At 40.1% G+C, this 19,380-nt stretch overlaps 2 protein-coding genes across 3 annotated transcripts; both read right to left on the bottom strand.

Moving 5' to 3' along the window:
• Positions 1-19: 19 nt before the first annotated feature.
• On the bottom strand, positions 20-7,464 carry LOC145437795 (uncharacterized). Its single transcript, XM_080315097.1, has 6 exons — positions 7,377-7,464; positions 7,199-7,304; positions 4,369-4,475; positions 2,928-3,071; positions 2,432-2,549; positions 20-594 (listed from the first exon to the last, which is right to left on the bottom strand). Exons 1-6 carry the CDS (start codon positions 7,462-7,464, stop codon positions 417-419), a joined length of 741 nt encoding a protein of 246 aa, XP_080171223.1. The 3' UTR covers positions 20-416.
• Positions 7,465-8,372: 908 nt separating this feature from the next.
• Positions 8,373-18,760, bottom strand: LOC145433751 (uncharacterized). Of its 2 annotated transcripts, none has more exons than XM_080310954.1 (13): positions 17,899-18,760; positions 16,833-16,864; positions 16,654-16,759; positions 15,872-15,955; positions 14,928-15,037; positions 13,872-14,015; positions 12,597-13,017; positions 11,548-11,579; positions 11,367-11,475; positions 10,599-10,682; positions 10,077-10,189; positions 9,664-9,807; positions 8,373-8,660 (listed from the first exon to the last, which is right to left on the bottom strand). In XM_080310954.1, the coding sequence occupies exons 1-13, from the start codon at positions 17,910-17,912 to the stop codon at positions 8,524-8,526; spliced, it is 1,530 nt and encodes a 509-aa protein (XP_080167080.1). In that variant the 5' UTR covers positions 17,913-18,760; the 3' UTR covers positions 8,373-8,523. The 2 variants fall into 2 exon arrangements, with proteins under 2 accessions (XP_080167080.1, XP_080167086.1); XM_080310960.1 differs by having other exon boundaries at positions 10,077-10,186.
• Positions 18,761-19,380: the final 620 nt, after the last annotated feature.

Raw genomic sequence — 19,380 nt, 5'->3', positions numbered from 1 at the left:
GAATGATGGAGATGCGATAAATTAGCGAGGATTGCTGAGCAGGTAAGGAGCAATCAATGACCTAATTTCACTCGCGTACAAACGGCTAACCAACTTAACAGGAGATCACACGCTGTTGTGCAGTGCAGACGCTTCTCAGTAATTGGCAGCGCGTAACACTGATAATACGAATTACTGGGCACGATTGCTGAATGTGATGCGCGATTAATACGAACATGAGGAAAGGCGTGATTTCAAGTGTTATTTCGAGGGAGATTTTTTTAATGCTTGTTGCACCCGTGCACCCTCGATTTTAGGACTAAAAATCTGTAAAATTTTGTGCATTATACAGAGAAAATTTCGGTACTAATAATGCTGATTTTGCCCAGCTCAGCAGTCAACCGCATTGTACATGTGAGCGTGACGACAGGAGCCACTTATCCATCTTTATGTTGATAATCTATACTCCTACAGTTAGACTCACTTCTCGAAACCTGTTCTGCTGGCGGGAGAAAACTGTTTTGGTGCCGCTCTTGTGCTGCAGAGAGAAGAGAGTCCAATAAGGCCTGCAAAGGTTTCGTTATCCCTCCCATAGATGGTACAGTTTCCTCACACCTGCCATTTACAAAAAGTGACTTGTAGCAATTTTCCAAAATAAATTTCGTTACTGTAACACAGGGGTGGGCAAACTTTCGAGCTCGCGGGCCGCATTCAACATTTGAATCCATTCGCGGGCCGCACTATATAAAATTAGGATTATAAACTAAAACGCAGTATTGGTATTTGATTATATAGTGAGGACATGTATACTTATTTAAAACAATCCAAACATTGCTTTGATGATATCGTACACGCGTCAGAAACAGTGACGAGATTTCATAGGCTGGTCGACCTCAATAACCAATTTGTTAAAACTATAGAGATGGAAGACGGTTGTCCTGATTCTTAGATCAGGATTGAATTTTATATCTGTGAAGAGAGATCTGTTCATAGATTGACTAATTCCACTTTTGGTTCAGTTCGAGGAAATACAATGCTGACAGCATTCGTAACCATGTTAGCTTCAAACACGCTTCTACCATATGTGTGGATAAAACATGAATACCATAATTTTACGCATACAGAGAACGAATCTACCAAAGACATGCGCGAATCGTTTTTTTATAAGCACATCACTGAAATATTTAAAACTGGAGTGGTCAATCTGAAATCACACTCGGAATCCGAATTATGTCAATCTCGATTAGGACTTCTGTGATGTGTAGAAGCTGCAACCTTTTAAACTGCGTGGGACTTGAGATCGGGCTGTAACGCCAGAAATTAAACATAAAAAATAATATAGGAAGCATTTACAATGGAACATGTGGTTCTCAAACTTTTCAAGACCTCCTCTTATGATGGTAAAAGATTCCGCGCTCCCCTAATAGCGTCATATCACAAAATGAAACCAGGATGCTAGCAATCCTAATTCCTAACTGGTAGTTTGATGGCATGGAAGGTTACGACTGTGGATGAGAAATTTGTGAATATGAAATTTAGACTAAATACAGAGCAATAAATCTGAATGAGATGTTTATTTTTTAGTTGATCTCAGCTATGCGCCTCCCTTCAGATGCTTTCACGCCCCCAAGGAGGTGCGCCGCCGCCAGTTTGAGATCCACTGCCTTAGAATTATCATGGTGAAATATACCAAGCAAAAGTTAAATCAAGTCCCTGCAATGATGCGATTTTTAATACGCATTTGATCAATATTTTTAATAAGTTTCTTTAGACTCTCGCGGGCCGCACAGAACGGTGTGGAGGGCCGCATGCGGCCCGCGGGCCGTAGTTTACCCACCCCTGCTGTAACACATATTTCGCAGCATATTTCACAAGCATGTTTTGTACTTTGAGGTTATACAGAACAACATACCACCACCAGGCGCGTAGTAAAGGGAGAAAAATAGGGGGTGTTTTGATACAGGATTTTTTAAATTATATCGGATTTATCGGGCTAAATATATGCACAAACGCCTCTACTGCAGGAACCAGATAATCTCGCACATATCAACTCCGCCAATGTTGTAGCCGGAGACGTTATGATTTCGCATTCAAATAAGAAGGGGCCTTGACTTGATTTCATACAACAGAACCCGATTTTTCAATCTTTTTTATTCCGGCCCGTAGCACACCCACGGAACCCAGTTGTATCATTAAGATAAAGCACAACTTAGGTAAGCGAAGATAACAGCAAAAACAGAAACGAAGACATAATTTGTCCTTGATTACCAAAAGAGAAGCAGCCCGATCAAGTTACAACACAAAGATCTTGCCATTTTTCGGTCAAACAAGAACATGATTCCAATTCCGCATCAAATCAGATTTCACAAATAAAATGTTCAATGAGGAATCTGTTATGTACTGATAAAATCTAAGATGAATTAGTTCGTTTGTTGGAATACCAACTGCCTACCTTGCTGATGTTCTGGCACTCGGACCTGCCAAATCCTCCTGTTCTCTCATCGCCGCGGCAAAGAGACTGCTTTCCTCATCTCCATAGAAAAGAGTTTTCAGCCAAGGTAGCAAGACAACTGTATAGTGGGAAATAGAGAGAGAGTTTCATTAAACCAGCCAAGCTTGGTGTCACGACGTTAATCAATTTCATGTTTGATTTGCGATGGGCTGAACTTGATTTTTGCTGCTAATTCTTTCTCATTCGCAATTTCATTCATATTTGCGAATTAACTAATTCTAATCTAATTTGGAAAAATTGTGTAGCAGTAATTCTAATCCTAATCTGATTTGGAAGAAATGTGTAGCTCTAATTCCATTCCGATTCGATCAAAAAAGTGTGTATCTTTATTTCTAATTGTAATTCAAATCCATTTAGTGAAACTGAGGATTTTCTAGTTTTCCAAGTCTGGTCTCAGAAGCAATTTGGCTGCTGACCAGCGTAATCATATACTGACCGTCACATCCATATTCAAGTACCCAGGGAGGCATTGGCTCATCCCCGCTCCCACCAAATGATGGAGAGACGGGCCTTTTCCCGCATGTAGTACCTGGCCTTGAACAACCACTTTGCGGCAATCCTGGAATGCGGTCACTGGAATCTGAATGGAGTATGATTCGAGTCGAGTAATGAAATTATACGATCCATGTCACTAAGGGTGAATTTATCAACGTGAATTATAGTTTTCATAATAAAGTGGAATCCTTGAAACCCCGGTAGTTCGTAACACAGCTACGATAAACGACGTACAATTCCATGCAAGTAGTGGAAACGACACCTCTCTGAAGTCATGATCAACCCACTGAATTATCACCAAACTTGAACAAACTATCGCTACAATTCTTTGGAACGATCCTCATGTTCAGACTTTGAGGGCTATTTTAAGGTTGGTTTCAATGCATTGGCCAGTTTTTAATATGTATTTTTGAAATAAGCACAACACTAGCTTTCGATTAAGTTAAGTTAGATTGAATTTTAGTGCTCGCGTTGCCAGCTATAGGACTACCGTAACTTTTCAAGTATGGTACACCACCATGTATAATACGCATACTTAAAATGACAAGCACATTCTGGAAAAAAGCCTGCACCCATGTATAGTACATACACTGCTTTCGCAGTACATGAATAGTTGTGTTTGGTATTCGAAATCATTCTGTTTGGTGTCACTGTGGAACAATCATGGCGTAACGATCTCTGATCATTATACAATTCACGGCATTGTCTCTAAACGATAGTAGATAGCAGATAAAGCATGGGAGGCCTGCGATAGTTCAGGCCAGCAACAAGACATCTTGCGCAAGAGGTCTATTACAGATGCGATTGCTCAGGCCACAGGTTATGTCGTGCGCACAAGGAATGTTGAAGACGCGTCTGTAGTGTTCAGGCCAGCGACGACATCTTGCGCACTTGGCATGCTGTATATGCGAATGTTCAGGCCTGTCGGTGATGCGATAAAGTAGCAAGGATTGTCGAGCAGGTATGCAGTAATCAATAACCAAATTTCGCTCTCGTACAAACGGCAAACCAACTTAACAGGAGATCGCATGCTGTTGCGCAGTGCAGACGCTTCTCACTAATTGGCAGAGCGCAACACTGATAATACAAATTACTGGGCAAGATGGCTTAATGTGATGCGCGATTAAAACAAACATGAGGAAAGGCGTGATTTCGAGTGTTATTTCGAGGGAAGTTTTTTTAATGCTCGGTGCACCCGTGCACCCCCGATTTTAGGACAAAAGATCAGTAAAATTTTGTGCATAATACATGGAAAATTTCTGTACTAATAATGCTGATTTTGCCTAGCTCAGCAGTTACCTGCATTGTGCATGTGAGCGTGACGACAGGAGCCGCTTATCTATCGTTAGGTTGGTAACCTATACTCCTACAGTTAGACTCACTTTTCGAAACCTGTTGGGCCGTGGGTTTTGCTGTTGGGAGAAGATAGTCCAATAACTTCTTCGTGAATTTCGCTGTCTCTTCCTCAGATGGTACGGTCTCCTCACACCTGCTACCAACAGAAAATGACTATTAGAAATTTTCCAAAACAAATTTAGTTACTGAACACATATATTTCGTAGCATATTTCACAAGCATGTTTCGTACTTTGAGGTTATACAAACAACATACCACCACCAGGCGCGTAGCAAACGGATAAAATAGGAGGTGTTTCGATAACAGGATGTTCTACATTATATCGGATTTATCGGGCTAAATATATGCACAAACGCCTCTACTGCAGGAATCAGATAATCTCGCACATATCAACTCCGCAAATGTCGTAGCAGGAGACGTTATGATTTCGCATTCAAATAAGTAGTGACCTTAACTTGATATCATACAACAGAACCCGATGTTTTATTCTTTTTTATTTTGGCCCGTAGCACACCCACGGAACCCAGTTGTATCATTAAGATATAGCACAATTATGGTAAGCGAAAATAAAAGCAGAAAGAGAAACAAAGACATCATTTGTCCTCGATTACCAAAAGAGAAGCAGTGCGATCAAATTACAAAACAAAGATGTTGCCATTTTACATTCAAACAAGAACATGATCTCGAGTCCGTATCATATCAGATTTCACAAGTTAAAATGATCAATGCGGAATCTGTTATGTATGGATAAAGTCTACGATGAATTAGCTTGGTTGTTGTAATAACGACTGCCCACCTTGCTGATCTTCTGGCACTCGGGCCTGCCAAATCCTGTTCTCTTACCGTCGCGGCAAAGGGACTGCGTAAAGGAATATAAATTTCTCACTAGTACTCGAAAATACCGATGGACAATGTTGGATGATGAAGACAATCATTTGAGTAATCGAATCAGAATTCAATAATAATTCTAAGGATTCAAGTCGAGTAGGGAGAGATTATTTCTATGAGGGGGAATTTGGGCTCAAACTTAGGTCAATGGCGACCACGAGATGAAAAAGGTCGGGAACCACTGGGTTAGAGTATATTCTGCCGATTAGGAGTTTTATTTCTGAATTAAAAGCAGTGGATTACATTGTCAACATATGCTCCTGATTGGCAATGTTTATATGGAGCTTGGTACATTTGACTCTCTGCATGGTTTCTATATCTTATAAATTTAATGAATTATGCTTACTCTTTACCAGGGTTGTTACCAAGTCACAAGATTCTGAGTCACAAGTAAACCTCATTTTTATAGTTTTGACTTGAGTCAAGTCGAGTCATTTTCAATTCACCACCGAGTGAATTCGAGTCCAAGTGAGTCCGAGTCCAAGACATTGTGTTGACTGCTCAGTTTCCTGTTAGTCTTGCCACAGACACTGTTAATAACTCTGTTTGGTGATATCGAATAGTTTGCATTCATAATATACTAAATTTCCTCACTTTTAGCAGTTTTTGCTCGCATTTACAAGTAAAAGTACCAATAGCCGAAATCCAATTAGCGTGATTACTAGGGCGGGTTTTTTTTACCTAAAAAAAAGAAAATTTTGACCTAAAAAATCAAAATTTTGACTTTTTTTGACCTAAAAAAACTGAATTTTGACCAAATTTTGACCTAACGTATGCAAATTAGGTGTTTTCCCAAATAATGTCAAAATTGTACCAGTTATCTACATTTCCGGTTGTAACTGGCTGTCCCAACGAAGTAGTTTGGCCTGAAAAAACGTTTTTGGCTCAGAAACAGGCGACTTTGTATATATAAAAAACAATATTTTACCGAAATCTGGCTTTATGAAGAATTCCAGTGGTTGCAATACGTATTATGGCGGAAATAATTTAAAAAAATTGTAGTACAACGAGAGATACTTTCCTATATTCTTGTGTAAAAAGTGCATGTCCTTACTTGCCAAGGACGTTCAACAGCAGCAGTTGGCTGACAACACTCAAGTTGTGCAATGTGCATACACTACTGGTGACGCAACATGTTGCTTCATTCTGACAATGTTGTCTATTACAATTTTTCATCATGCGCTTCTCAATATAAGAATGATGCCCCAGTTAGGATATTGCGGTACGTTGACCATTGACCGTTGATGATTCAGTATGAGCAGACAATGCGCCGTGTACAACAGTAGGGCTATAAAGTAGACTACAAGCTGTAAAATATCAAATGATACGTTCACAGACACTGCAAAATCTATGATACAAACGAAATAAAGACGTCAAAAAAATTTTGACTTTATGAACAATTTTGACAAATTTTGACCTAACGCTACAATTTTGACAAAATTTTGACAAATTTTGACATGTCAAAAAAAACCGCCCCAGTGATTACTTTACTTTTCTTCGAAATTATAATGAAACGTCGGTCTTGGCCGTTAGAGTCTCGAGTCATATGACTTTGTACGAGTCATGCGCAATGACTCGAGTCCAAGTTGAGTCAATACACAAATTGACTCGAGGTGAATCATTTGCGTATTTTGAGAAAATGACTCGAGTCAAGTCGAGTCATCAGAAATCGTGACTTAAACGGGACTCAAGTCATGACATGACTTGAGTCTTTACAACCCTTTATCAAGTACAACAATTTGATTCCATATTTCTTAATGAGAGTTTTCTCGTGCCGGGCATGCATTGCTACAATAGGAAATCACATTTGAAATATTTGTGTGCAATGTGAATATGCAAGGATGGACAATTTCCGTTTCAAACTTTGCGCAAGTAGATATATGCCATAGTTGGGGTGGATCTTATTTAGGCGTTGAATAACGCCGATACGAACGAACTCAAGCTGAAATTTTTCCAAAACTCCTTCACCTGGGAAGAAATTTCTCTCTTGGTTCAACAAAACCTGGTAGTAGGTTAGCCATAGAATACGAGTCGTTGTTCGACACCTCACTCTCGCTGGAGGAAATCCAGTCACCTGAAAAAACACTCATGTGCTAACCATCCGCCCAAGATCAGAAAAGGGAGACCAACGTCAAGTCATACACACCTTCCCCCTCGCATTCCTTGAGTTCCTGGACCCTGTTTGTGAATAGGCAGGTTGAAATCAAACTAATGAGAATGTAATGACACCTCATGGGTACTGGAAACTACCAATAGACAGTGCTGGATGATGATGCCAACAATATGAGTCATCGAACATGAATCGAGAAATTATTCTAACGATTCGTGTCAAGTATGACTTGATGCTTATTTCAAGTACTTAAACTATATGCTCATTCCCAGCAAGAGTTATTTTGTCACGAGCCTTCTCAAGCTACATTGGTCGTATTGAAACATACGAAACTAACGTTGGTGGAACAGAGGTATCTGTGAAGTTGTGAATGACTCAGCATTTTCACCAAGTACAATTGAATAGGAGGTGAAACGATGAGCGGGCGACCAAAAATCCAAGAATATTCGGAGCACTAAATCTTCGTTTACTGGAGTCGGGGGAGAACCCGTCCTAATAGTTTGTCGCAAGCAGGTCGCCGTGAAGTATAACTTAAGTCGGTGTTATGGCAAAAACACAAAGACAGACGCTCGGCTAAGGGAGGGCGCGTTTCGGAGGAAGAGTGCGTTTCGGAGGCACTGCTAGTTTCCATCAACGATAAAGTCTATTTAACCAGGCTGCACACTGCTCGAGAGGCAGCGACCAAGACAGGCTTTGTAGTATCCTAACCATATTTTTACTATCCTAATAAAAAATAGTCTCAGCGGGTTAACAAAGATTTTAAAATGTATCATGTTCGCCATTGTTTTGAATTATGACGGCCAATAAATATTATTTTTGATAATTAACCGACACTTTCTCATCGTCAAATACCAATACATCCACTGAGTACCATGTATTAACAATGTAATTCACTCCTTCCAATTTAGAAATACAATTAAAACAACGTAGGATATAGTTAAAAAATTTTGATTCGCCCCACCAACGTATTTTCTGCTTTCGTTTGGCCCGCGGGGAAAATGATTACCCACCCCTGACATATTGAATGTCTCGGCTCATATGACTTGGTCGGGTAAATACACAAAGTGAATCAAGTCGAGTTACGTGATTTTCCATGTATAACAAAATGACTCGAGTCGAGTAAAAAAAAATTGCAACACGCGTCATTATAACCCAAGGCCAAACTTATTCACCGGGCACAACCTTACCTGAACGACATAATCTTGGGAGTCGACTTTGACTTGAGCGTCGACTTCAACTTAGGCATCAACTTTGACTTGGGAGTCGACTCGGACTTGGCCTTCCCAGCAGGTCTTGTAGTTGGCTCCTGTGATCTGTGATCTGTCATTGATTTTGCAACTGAAGTTTAGTGTCAAATATTTCCAATACTATATGTCCGCGAAATTTTGAAGAGCGTCAACAAGAATATTCCTCTCGCTCTGAGAAATTCAATTCCAAACCGCCATCGCGTTACTTATACCGTACAGTCATAGTAGTTATTGTGACGAATAAAATAGCCATGCTGGCATAGTGCCTTGTAGCCTGCGAACAACCTGTAGTCAGAACAGCACCATAGAAAAAGACATAGTTAACACATGTTCTCCACCACATCAAGAAAAAAGAGGAAGATTGCTTCAAATATGTCCAAAGAAAATATAGTAGGGAATGAAGTGAAAAGATATTTCACAACAGAGCTTGAGATCATGGAATTTCGCTACTGCTCTCCGTCTCCATCAAAAAGAGATTTCAGCAAAGGATGCACGAGAACTGTATAGCGCGAAAGAGAGAGAGAGAGAGAGTTTCATTAAACGAGCCAAGTTTGGTGTACAGACATTAATCATTCTAATGCTTGATTTGTTGAGCTGAACTTGAATTTTGCTGTTAATTTTTTCTCATTCGGAATTTCATTTAAGATTTGCGCATTAACTAATTCTAATCTGATTTGAAAAAAAAACATGTAGCTCTGCAAATTCTAATACTAATCTAATTTGAAAAATTGTGTAGCTGTAATTCTAATTCTGAAGTAATTTGGAAAAAAATATGTAGCTCTAATTCTAGTACAAATCTAATTTGGAAATAATTGTGCCATTCTAAATCTAATGTAATTTGGTAAACCTGTGTAGCTATTCTTCTAATACTAATCTAATTTGAAAAGAAATTGTGTATTTTTAAGTATAATCTAATTCGGAAATACTGTGTAGCGCTAATTCTAATTCGAAAAAAAACTGTATATCTCTAATTCTAATATTAATCGTAATCCATCCCGTATAACAAAAGATTTTATAGCTTGCAAGTCTGGTCTTAGAAGCAATTTGGCTGTTGACTGGCGTAATCTAATACTGACCTTCATATCCATTTTCAGGTGCCGAGGGTGGCTTTGGCGCAGCCCCGCTCCCACCAGATGATGGCGAGACGGGCCTTTTCCGGCTTTCAATATCTTGACTGGAAGAGCCCCTTGGTGGCGATCCTGGAATGCGGCTGCTGGAATCTGAATAGGGCATTAATTATGATGATTCAAGTCAAGTACTGAAATCATACGCTACTTGTCACTAAGAGTGAATTTATCAACGAGGTCATAGTTTTCATAGTACAGTGAAATCCTTGAAACCTAATTTGCGGTTGGTTTCAATGCACAGGCAAGATTTGGGTTATGAACAGCAGGGGCCCGAAAACTGATCCCTGAGCACGTGAGCATGAGGACAGGAGCTGCATATCTATCCTCGGGTTTGTAACCTATGGTCCCATAGTTGGACTCACTTTTTGAAAGCTGTTGAGCCGTGGGTTCTGCTGCCGAGGGAAGAGAGTCCAATAAGGGGTGCAGACGTTTCGTTTTCTCACCCTCAGGTCGTACGGTCTCCTCACACCTGCTACTAACAAAAAATGACTAGTGGCGATCTTCAATAATAAATTCAGTTACTGTAACACATATATAACACAGCATATTTCGCCAGCATGTTTCATATTTTGAGGTGAGGCAAGCAAACACACCACAACAACGCGCGTAGCCAACGGAGAAAAAAAAGGGCCGTTACGAAAACATGTTATAAATTATATTGGATTTATTGGGCAAAATATATGTACAAATGCCCCCACTGGAAGAATCAGATAATCTCGACATAATAACAACACTATACGCCTATACAATTTTACGTTAAAATAAGAACTTGATCTTGGGTCATTATCAAATCAGATTTCGCAAATTAAAATGTTCTATGTTCTGTTATGCATTTATAAAATTGACGACGAATTAGATTGGTTGTTGGAATAACGACTGCCCACCTTGCGGGTGTTCTGGTACTCGGTCCTGCCAAATCCTGCTGTTCTCTTCCTGCCGCGGCAAAGGGACTGCATGCTTTCTTTTTGCTGTTTGTTGATTGCAGGTTAAAATCGAACCAACCAGAAACGTTAGGGAAAATATACTCCTAACTAGTACTCAAAACCACCATTGGATGACGCTGGATAATGAATACAATCATTCGGGTACTCGAATCAGAATCGAGTAATAATTCTAAAGATTGAAGCCGAGTAGAGAGGGGAAATTTAGGCTCCATTCTCGGCCAATGGGTCCACAAGATAAAAAAAAGGCTGGTAACCACTGGGTAAGAGTATATTTTACGAAATGGGAGTTTTATTTCTAAATTGAAAGCAGTGAATTACATTGTTAACACATGCTCCTAACTGGAAATGTTTATATGGGGCTTGGTACGATAGCTACAGGTTTCATGATGACATGATATATTAGTCTCTCTGCATTGTGTCTATATCTTATAACTTAGACATTATGCTTACTCTTTACCAAGTACACCAATTTTATTCTAATATTTCTTAATGAGATTTTTCTGGTGCCAGGCATGAATTGCTACAATACGAAATCACATTTACACAATGTGTGTGCAATGTGAATAAGCAAGGTCGTACAATATCATCCCGCTCTGTTTCGAACTTTGCACAAGTAGAATATGCCCTTCTTGGGGTAGATTTTATTTAGGCGTTGAATATTGCCGATACGAACGAACTCAAGCAGAAATTTTTCAAAAACTCTTTCACCTGGGAGGAAATTTCTTTTTTAGTTGACGCGCGCCTCCTGGTAGTAGCTTACCCATAGAATACGTGTCGTGACTCGACACATCACTGCAGGTGGAGGAAATCTCGTCACCTGAAAAAAAAAACATGTGCTAACCATCGGCCCAAGATCAGAGAAGAGAGAGCAACGTCAAGTCATACGCACCTTCCCTCTCGTTTTCCTTGGGTTCCTGGACCCTGTTTGTAAATAGGCAGGTTAAAATCGAACTAATAAAAATGTAAAGACGCCTCACTGGTACTCGAAACTACCAATGGACAGTGTTGGATGATGATGCCAATGATACGAACACTCGAGTCTGAATCGAAAAATTATGTTAATGATTCGAGTCAAGTACGACTTGATGAATATTGCAAGTACTTAAACTATATGCTCATTCCCAGCAAGAGTTAGTTCGACTCGGGCCTTCTCAAGTTAGATTGGTCGTATTGAAGCATACAAAACTAACGTTTGTGGAACAGAGATATCTGAGAAGTCGTAAATGACTCAGCATTTTCACCAAGTGTAATTGAACAGGTGATGAAACGATGAGCGGACGGGTGGCTGAAATTCCAAGAATATTAGGCGCACTAAATCTTCGTTTATTGGAGTCGAGGGAGAACCCGTCTTATTAGTATGTCGCGAGCAGGTCGCCGTGGAGTATAATTTAAGTCGGTGTTATGGCAAAAAGACAAAGACAGACACTCGGCTAAGGGAGGGCGCGTTTCGGAAGCACTGCTACTTTCCATCAACAAAAAAGTCTATTTCACCAGGCTGTAGACTGCTCCAGAGGCAGCAACCAAGACAAGCTTTGTAGTATCTTCAATACATTTTTCATTATCCTAATAAAAAATCGTATCAGCGGGTTGAAAAAGCGTTCAAAATGTATCATGTGGTGTGGACCATTGTTTTGAATTATGACTGCGATAATTAACCAACACTTCCTCGTTGTCAAATACCAACAGATCCACAGGCCACCATGTATGTAACTCACTGCTTTCCATTTAGAAATACAAAAAAAACAGGATATAGGCCCACCAACGTATTTTCTGCGATCATTTGGCCCGCGGGGATAATAATCGTCCACTCCTGCCATATTGAATGTCATATGACTTGGTCGGGTTAATACACAAATTGACTCAAGTCAACTCAAAGAAAAATTGCAACTAGAGTCATTAGAACCCAGGGCAAAACTTATTTACAGAGCACAAGCTCACCTGGACGACTTGGTCTTTGGCGTCGACTTTGGCGTCGACATGGCCTTTGGCGTCGACTTCGACGTCAACTTGGTCTTTGGTGTCGACTTTGGCGTCGACTGTGACGTCAACTTGGTCTTCGGCATCGACTTTGACGTCAACTTGGCCTTGGGTGTCGACTTCGACGTCAGCTTGGTCTTTAGTGTCGACTTTGACGTTAACTTGGTCTTCGGCATCGACTTGGACGTCAACTTGGCCTTGGACATCGACTTTGACGTCAACTTGGCCTTGGACGTCGACTTTGACGTCAACTTGGCCTTGGACGTCGACTTTGACGTCAACTTGGCCTTGGAAGTCGACTTTGACGTCAACTTGGCCTTGGGCGTCGACTTTGACCTGGCCTTCCCAGCAGGTCTTGTAGTTGGCTCCCGTGATCTGTGATCTGTTGTTGAATTCGCAACTGAATTTTGGTGTCAAATATTTCCAATGCTATATGTCTGGGACATTTTGCAGGACGTCATACATCATACAGTCATAGTAGTTATTGAGACGAATAAAATACCCATGCAGGCATAGGAGCTTGTAGCCTGTGAACAATTTCTAGTTATAATCACCAACAGAACGGCACTACTGAAGAAAAAGCCTTAGTTAACACAGGTCTTTTCACACATGCTCTCAACTACATCAAGAAAAAAGAGGAAGATTGCTTCAGATCTATCTAAAGAAAATATATTAGGGAATGAAGTGGAAAGATATTTCTCAGCAGAGCTTGAGAACACAAAATGTGATGTTTTGAGTTACTGGAACTCAGCTCAAGAACTCGCAAGTGCGCGTGCAACATCACCTCCATCGGAAAGAGTTTTCAGACAAGGATGCGAGAGAACTGTATGGTGGGAAAAAGAGAGAGAGTTTCATTAAATCAGCCAAGCTTGGTGTACAGAAGTTGATCGTTCTCATGCTTGATTTGCTATGGGCTGAACTTGAATTTTGCTGCTAAGTCTTTCTCATTCGGAATTTCAATCAAAATATGCGAATAAACTAATTCTTATCTACTTCGTAAAAAATTGTGCAATTCTAATTCTAATCTGATTTGGTAAAACTGTGTAGCTCTTATTCTAATACTAATCTAATTTGGAAAAAATGTGTATTTTTAATTCTAAATGAAATTTGGCAAAACCGCATATCTCTAATTCTAATTGTAATTCTAATCCATTTCGTTAAGTTGAAGATTTTCTAGTTTTCCAATTCTGATCTCAGAAGCAATTTGGCTGCAGACCAGCGTAATCTCATACTGACCTTCATATCCATATTCAGGTGCCGAGGGACGCTTTGGCGCAGGCCCACTTCTACCAGGTGATGGCGAGACGGGCCTTTTCCCGTGTCTAGTACCTTGCCTGGAAGAGCCCCTTGGTGGCAATCCTGGAATGCGATTGCTGGAATCTGAATAGAGTATTAGTTCTGATGATTCGAGTCGAGTACTGAAATTATATGATCCTTGTCACTAAAGACTGGGTCACATTCTCGTAAAATCGTACCTCGTACGATTCTCACTCTCTCACTAAATTGGCCAAAACGAGAGATTACGTCATCGCTGAACGAAAAGTGAGAATAAAGGTAACGCATGTTGTCGCTGCCAAGCGTCAGCCGAGCCTCTTGCGACCCCTTATTGCAGCTATCAATTCTCACAATTTAGCTCGGCAAGTCCACAATACGCTCGTACGAATCGCTCTCTCCATGTAAGGTCTGTGTAAGGTCCGCGTAAAAAACGAGAGAGAGGAGGCTCTTTACGCCGAGCAAATGAGAGAAGAGAAGAGAAAGGAGAGAAACTAAAGAAATGCTTTACGCGCCCTATACGCCATACGATTTTACGTACGTGACTGATGCTTAAGAGTGAATTTATCAACGAGAATTATAGTTATCCTAATCGAGTGATATCCTTGAAACCTCGATCGGTCATAACACAGCTTACGATAAACGTCGTACAACTCCATGCAAGTAGCGGAAACGACACCTCTCTGAAGTCATGATTAACCCACAGCATTATCACCAAACTTGAACAAACTACCGGCACCAGTCTTTGCAACGATCCTGATGTTCAGATTTTGAGGGCTATTTTGAGGTTGGTTCCAATAAACTGGCCTGATTTTATTATATATTTTTAAAGTACGACACTAGCTTGCGATGAAGTCAAGTTTGATTGAATTTTAGCGCTCGGGTTGCCCGCTATAGGACTGCCAATAACACCAATTTTGCCCGGCCCAGCAGTCGACCTCATTGTGTATGTTAGCTTGACGACAGGAGCTGCATATCTATCCTTAGGTTGGTAATTAATACTCCTACAGTTGGACTTACTTTTTGAAAGCTGCTGAGCAGTGGGTTTTGCTGCCGACGAATGAGAGTCCAATAAGGTCTGCAGACACTTCGTTTTCTCTTCCTTAGACCGCACGGTCTCCTCACACCTGCTACTAACAAAAAATGACTTGTAGCGATATTCGAAAATGAATTCAGTTACTGTAACACATATATATCAAATCATATTTCGCAAGCATGTTTCATACAGAGAAATAAAAGGGGGCGTTTCGCGAACAGGATGTTATAAATTATATCAGATTTGTAAGGCTAAATATATGTACAAATGCCTCTACTGCAAGAATCACACAATCTCGCACATAATAACAACACCATACATAACCCCGCCAATGTCGTAGCAGGAGACCTTATGATTTCGCATTCAAATAAGTAGCAACCTCAACTTGATACCATACAACAGGACCAGTTTCACACATGGTAATGCATCCCGTCAGAATATGTTATACCCGACGTTTCAATCTTTTTATATTTCAGCCCATAGCCATAGCACACCCTAAGAAACCAGTTGTATTGTTAAGATATAGGCAATTCCTAATTAGCTGGTTCGTGGTACAGAACTTGAATATAGCTATCAATACAACATCCATTGTAAGAAGTGTGCAGCTAACTCTTGAAAAGAGGCACCCGAAAATTCTACGAGTTCAATGAATATTCTTTTATGATGGATGTTGTATTGAAAGCCATGATATAGGCCTAGCACCACTTTGATAAGCAAAGATAACAGCAGAAAGAGAAACCAAGGTATAATTTGTTCTTGATTACCAAAAGCATAGCAGCGCGATCAATTTACAACACAAAGATCTTGCCATTTTACGTTCAAAGAAGAACATGATCTCGAGTCATTATCATATCAGATTTCACAAATTAAAATGTTCTATGTGCAATCAGTTATGTATTTATAAAATTCACGAATAACAACTGCCCACCTTGCTGATCTTCTGGTACTCGGTCCTGCCAAATCCTGTTGTTTTCTTACCGCCACGGCAAAGGGACTGCGTGTTCTCTTTTTGCTGTTTGTTGATTACAGATTAAAATCAAACCAACCAGAAACGTTAAGGAAAATAAACTCCTCACTAGTACTCAAACGCAACGTTGGATGGCGCTGGATGATGAATACAATCATTCGAGTAATCGAATCAGAATCGAGAAATAATGCTAAAGATTGAAGCCGAGTAGAGAGAGATGATTTCAACGAGGGGAAATTTAGGCTCCAATCTCGGTCAATGGGTGTACGAGTTAAAAAAGGTTGGTAACCACTGGGTTTGAATATATTTTACAAAATGGCAGTTTTATTCCTAAATTGAAAGCTATGGATTACATTGTTAACATATGATGCTGACTAGAAATGTTTATATGAGGCTTGGTATACGATAGCTACAGGTTTCATGATGACATGATACATTTGTCTCTCTGCTTTGCGTCTATATCTTATCATGTAGACAAATTATGTTTACTCTTTACCATGTACAACACATGTATTCTAATACTCCTCAATGAGATTTTTCTCGTGCCAGGCATGAATTGCTACTATAGGAAATCACATTCAAACTATGTGTGTGAAATGTGAATATGCAAGGATCAAGAATTCCATCCCGGTTTGTTCCAAACTTTGCACAAGTAGAATATGCCATTGTTGGGGTAGATTTTATTTAGGCGTCAAATATAACCAATACGAACTCAAGCAAAAATTTTTCAAAAACTCTTTCACCTGGGAAATTTCTTTTTTGGTTGGACCACACTTCCTGGTAGTCGGTTACCCATAGAATACGAGTGGTCACTTGACACCCCACTGCAGGTGGATGAAATCTCGTCACCTGAAAAAGACGCGCATGTTCTATCCATCCGCCCAAGATCAGAGAAGATAGAGCAACGTCAAGTCATACATACCTTCCCCCTCGCTTTCCTTGGGTTCCTGGACCCTGTTTGTAAATAGGCCGGTTAAAATCGAACTAATGAAAATGTAAAGACGCCTCACTGGTACTCAAAATTACTAATGGACAGTGCTGGATGATGGTTACAATGATACAAGCAATCCAACCTGAATCGAGTAATGACTCTAATTATTCGAGTCAAGTATTACGATATGATTATTTCAAGTACGGTACTCAAACTATATGCTCATTGCCAGAATGAGTTATTTGTACACAAGCATTGTCAAGCTAGATTGGTCGTAATGAAGCATATGAAACTCACTAACAACAGAGATATCTTTGAAGTCTCGACTGACTCAGTATTTTCATCAAGTGCAATTGAAGAGGCATGTTCAAGAGAATCACAGTTTCAATACTATTTTTGCCGTAGATGCCTTGTATTACAAAAATACAAAACTTGGTAGAAATGAGATATCTGTTGTTATCGATCCAACGAATTTTCACAAGTTTAACGAAAAAAAGACACAAAGTACGGTAATCTTTAATGTATTTTTATTTTATTTATACAACCATAAAGTCAATTAAAGAGACTGAAACAAAAGTCACGCATCACAAATCGCTGTGCGAACAAGTGCCAATTCTAGATGCTATACTCGCTGGATCTGAAAACAGACTTCCGCTTATAATTCTATCACATGAAGTAGAACATAATGCTGGTTATCTACTTCAAATCTAATTTGTGACATTTCCCTATACTCATATTCCTTCCAGGAGCAGTGCATGATGTGCATGTGCCGCTGGACAAGGAAGATGGATATTTAGCTTTGTATTAGGCTTTCTAAATCTCGCATCGCCCTTCCAAGCTATGCCGGTAATGCTGAGCGACAAGCGGGGCAGTCATCGATACAACTGTTAATAATCAAGCCTTTAGTCTAACCCGGGCGGGGATGGAGCCCGCCGACCGACGCTCCGCCATGATGCTATCAAGAACATCACAGCAAATATCAAATGACAAGTGCTTTCTAGTTGGTCGAAAACCCAAATTCTTTTTCAAATGTGCAACTAGAAATAGAGCTACTCACTTTTGAAAATCCATATCCAAAGTATTCACTTTTTGAAATCTGAAGTTCGAGCTATAATCGCTGAATTCGAGAAGCAGACGTGACTCGCGTTCGTGAGTTAAAATTTCTGCGACGCCGCGCTTTTTCAAGCCTATTTATATACGAAGGCTCCTAGAGCGACACCTACTGGAATTTGTTGAAGTTTGGTGCATTTTTGTGATTTAAATTCACTTTAAAATGTGCATAATTTTCATATCACAGCAAACAACATATTCATACACCCTATTTTATTCCACTCAATGCATTTCGAATGACTTTCATCAGGACCAAACGTTAGTAATCAACTATTCAACTTCGAAATATCCGAATTGTGTTGCGCTTGTGACGTAACAAAGACCGACACAGTTTCTCGAGCGGCAATAACAATTCACACTTCCGGTATGCAGGATGTCTTACATCCGCTCTACCTGTGGATGTGGTATAACGTTGAGTTAGACACACTTGACTACGAAATAGCCGAATAAGCACACAACACGAATAAAATATTACCGTGCTGCAGTTTAATAATGGTGGATTCGATAATCTTTAAAGCTAGGGCTGCAGTTCAAACACATTGTGCTGTACTGATTACGTAAGTGTAAATTATATTCCGCTCATGTCCCCGGAATCGCTCAATCAGCCAGATATCGGTCCGCAACGGGATTTTGAGCGGCTCGCAGACGATTTCCGGTTTTACATGATACTGTGGCACGCGGGTCTACTACTCTACATACATTTGCGAGCATACATTTCCGGCCATGAACATTAACAAGATAAATCTGCGGTACAATCTAATTTATGTTCACGTGCAGGATTTACCACGTCCTACACGCAGGCAAAGCTCAAAGAACTATAGTTGAAAACTTTGATCGACCACAGATGTCTCATCGACTTCAACAACTATCAAAGTATAGGCTACATAACGTTAATAAATTCATTTACGATTTATTCCTTGTATAGGTGGCATTGCCGAAGCCAGGAGGGGCCAAAAGGGCCATGGGCTCTCCACAATTTTTCGGACTTTTTCGTAAATTAATATTTGCTTTGCGCGATATATAATTTGTATAGTTATTTGATTGTTTACTACTCGTCTCTCGATAAATCAAAATAAATAATAGGCCTAAATAAACATACGCCTGATGTACAGAATTGAATGTGACTGTGTGCTGCCTGCGTTTGCGGAACTATTAGGCACCAGATTTTCGGCGCCAAAAAGACACCTAATGCAGATAGGTTTAGCTAACACGAAGTGCGATCCCAGAAAGATCGCCGGCGATAGAACCTTATTGGTCGAAGATCGCGCATACGGCCCAGTCTTTGCAACCTGAGTCCCAAGCGTACCAATGCGACGAGCTGAGGCAATAAATATTGCGCCCGTGAATAAATGCAAATTTAGAATCGTGCGAATCCCACCATGGACATTTCTCTTTTACTAGGTTGCGGTACGTGTGAGCGATCCTTTAA

This window comes from Botryllus schlosseri, chromosome 1 (assembly GCF_051294905.1).
Source record: "Botryllus schlosseri isolate E-star chromosome 1, Bs_hap1, whole genome shotgun sequence".
Taxonomy (NCBI): Eukaryota; Metazoa; Chordata; class Ascidiacea; order Stolidobranchia; family Styelidae; genus Botryllus; species Botryllus schlosseri.
Note: the sequence above shows the minus strand (reverse complement) of the source record. Positions and strands in the feature narration are given on the sequence as shown.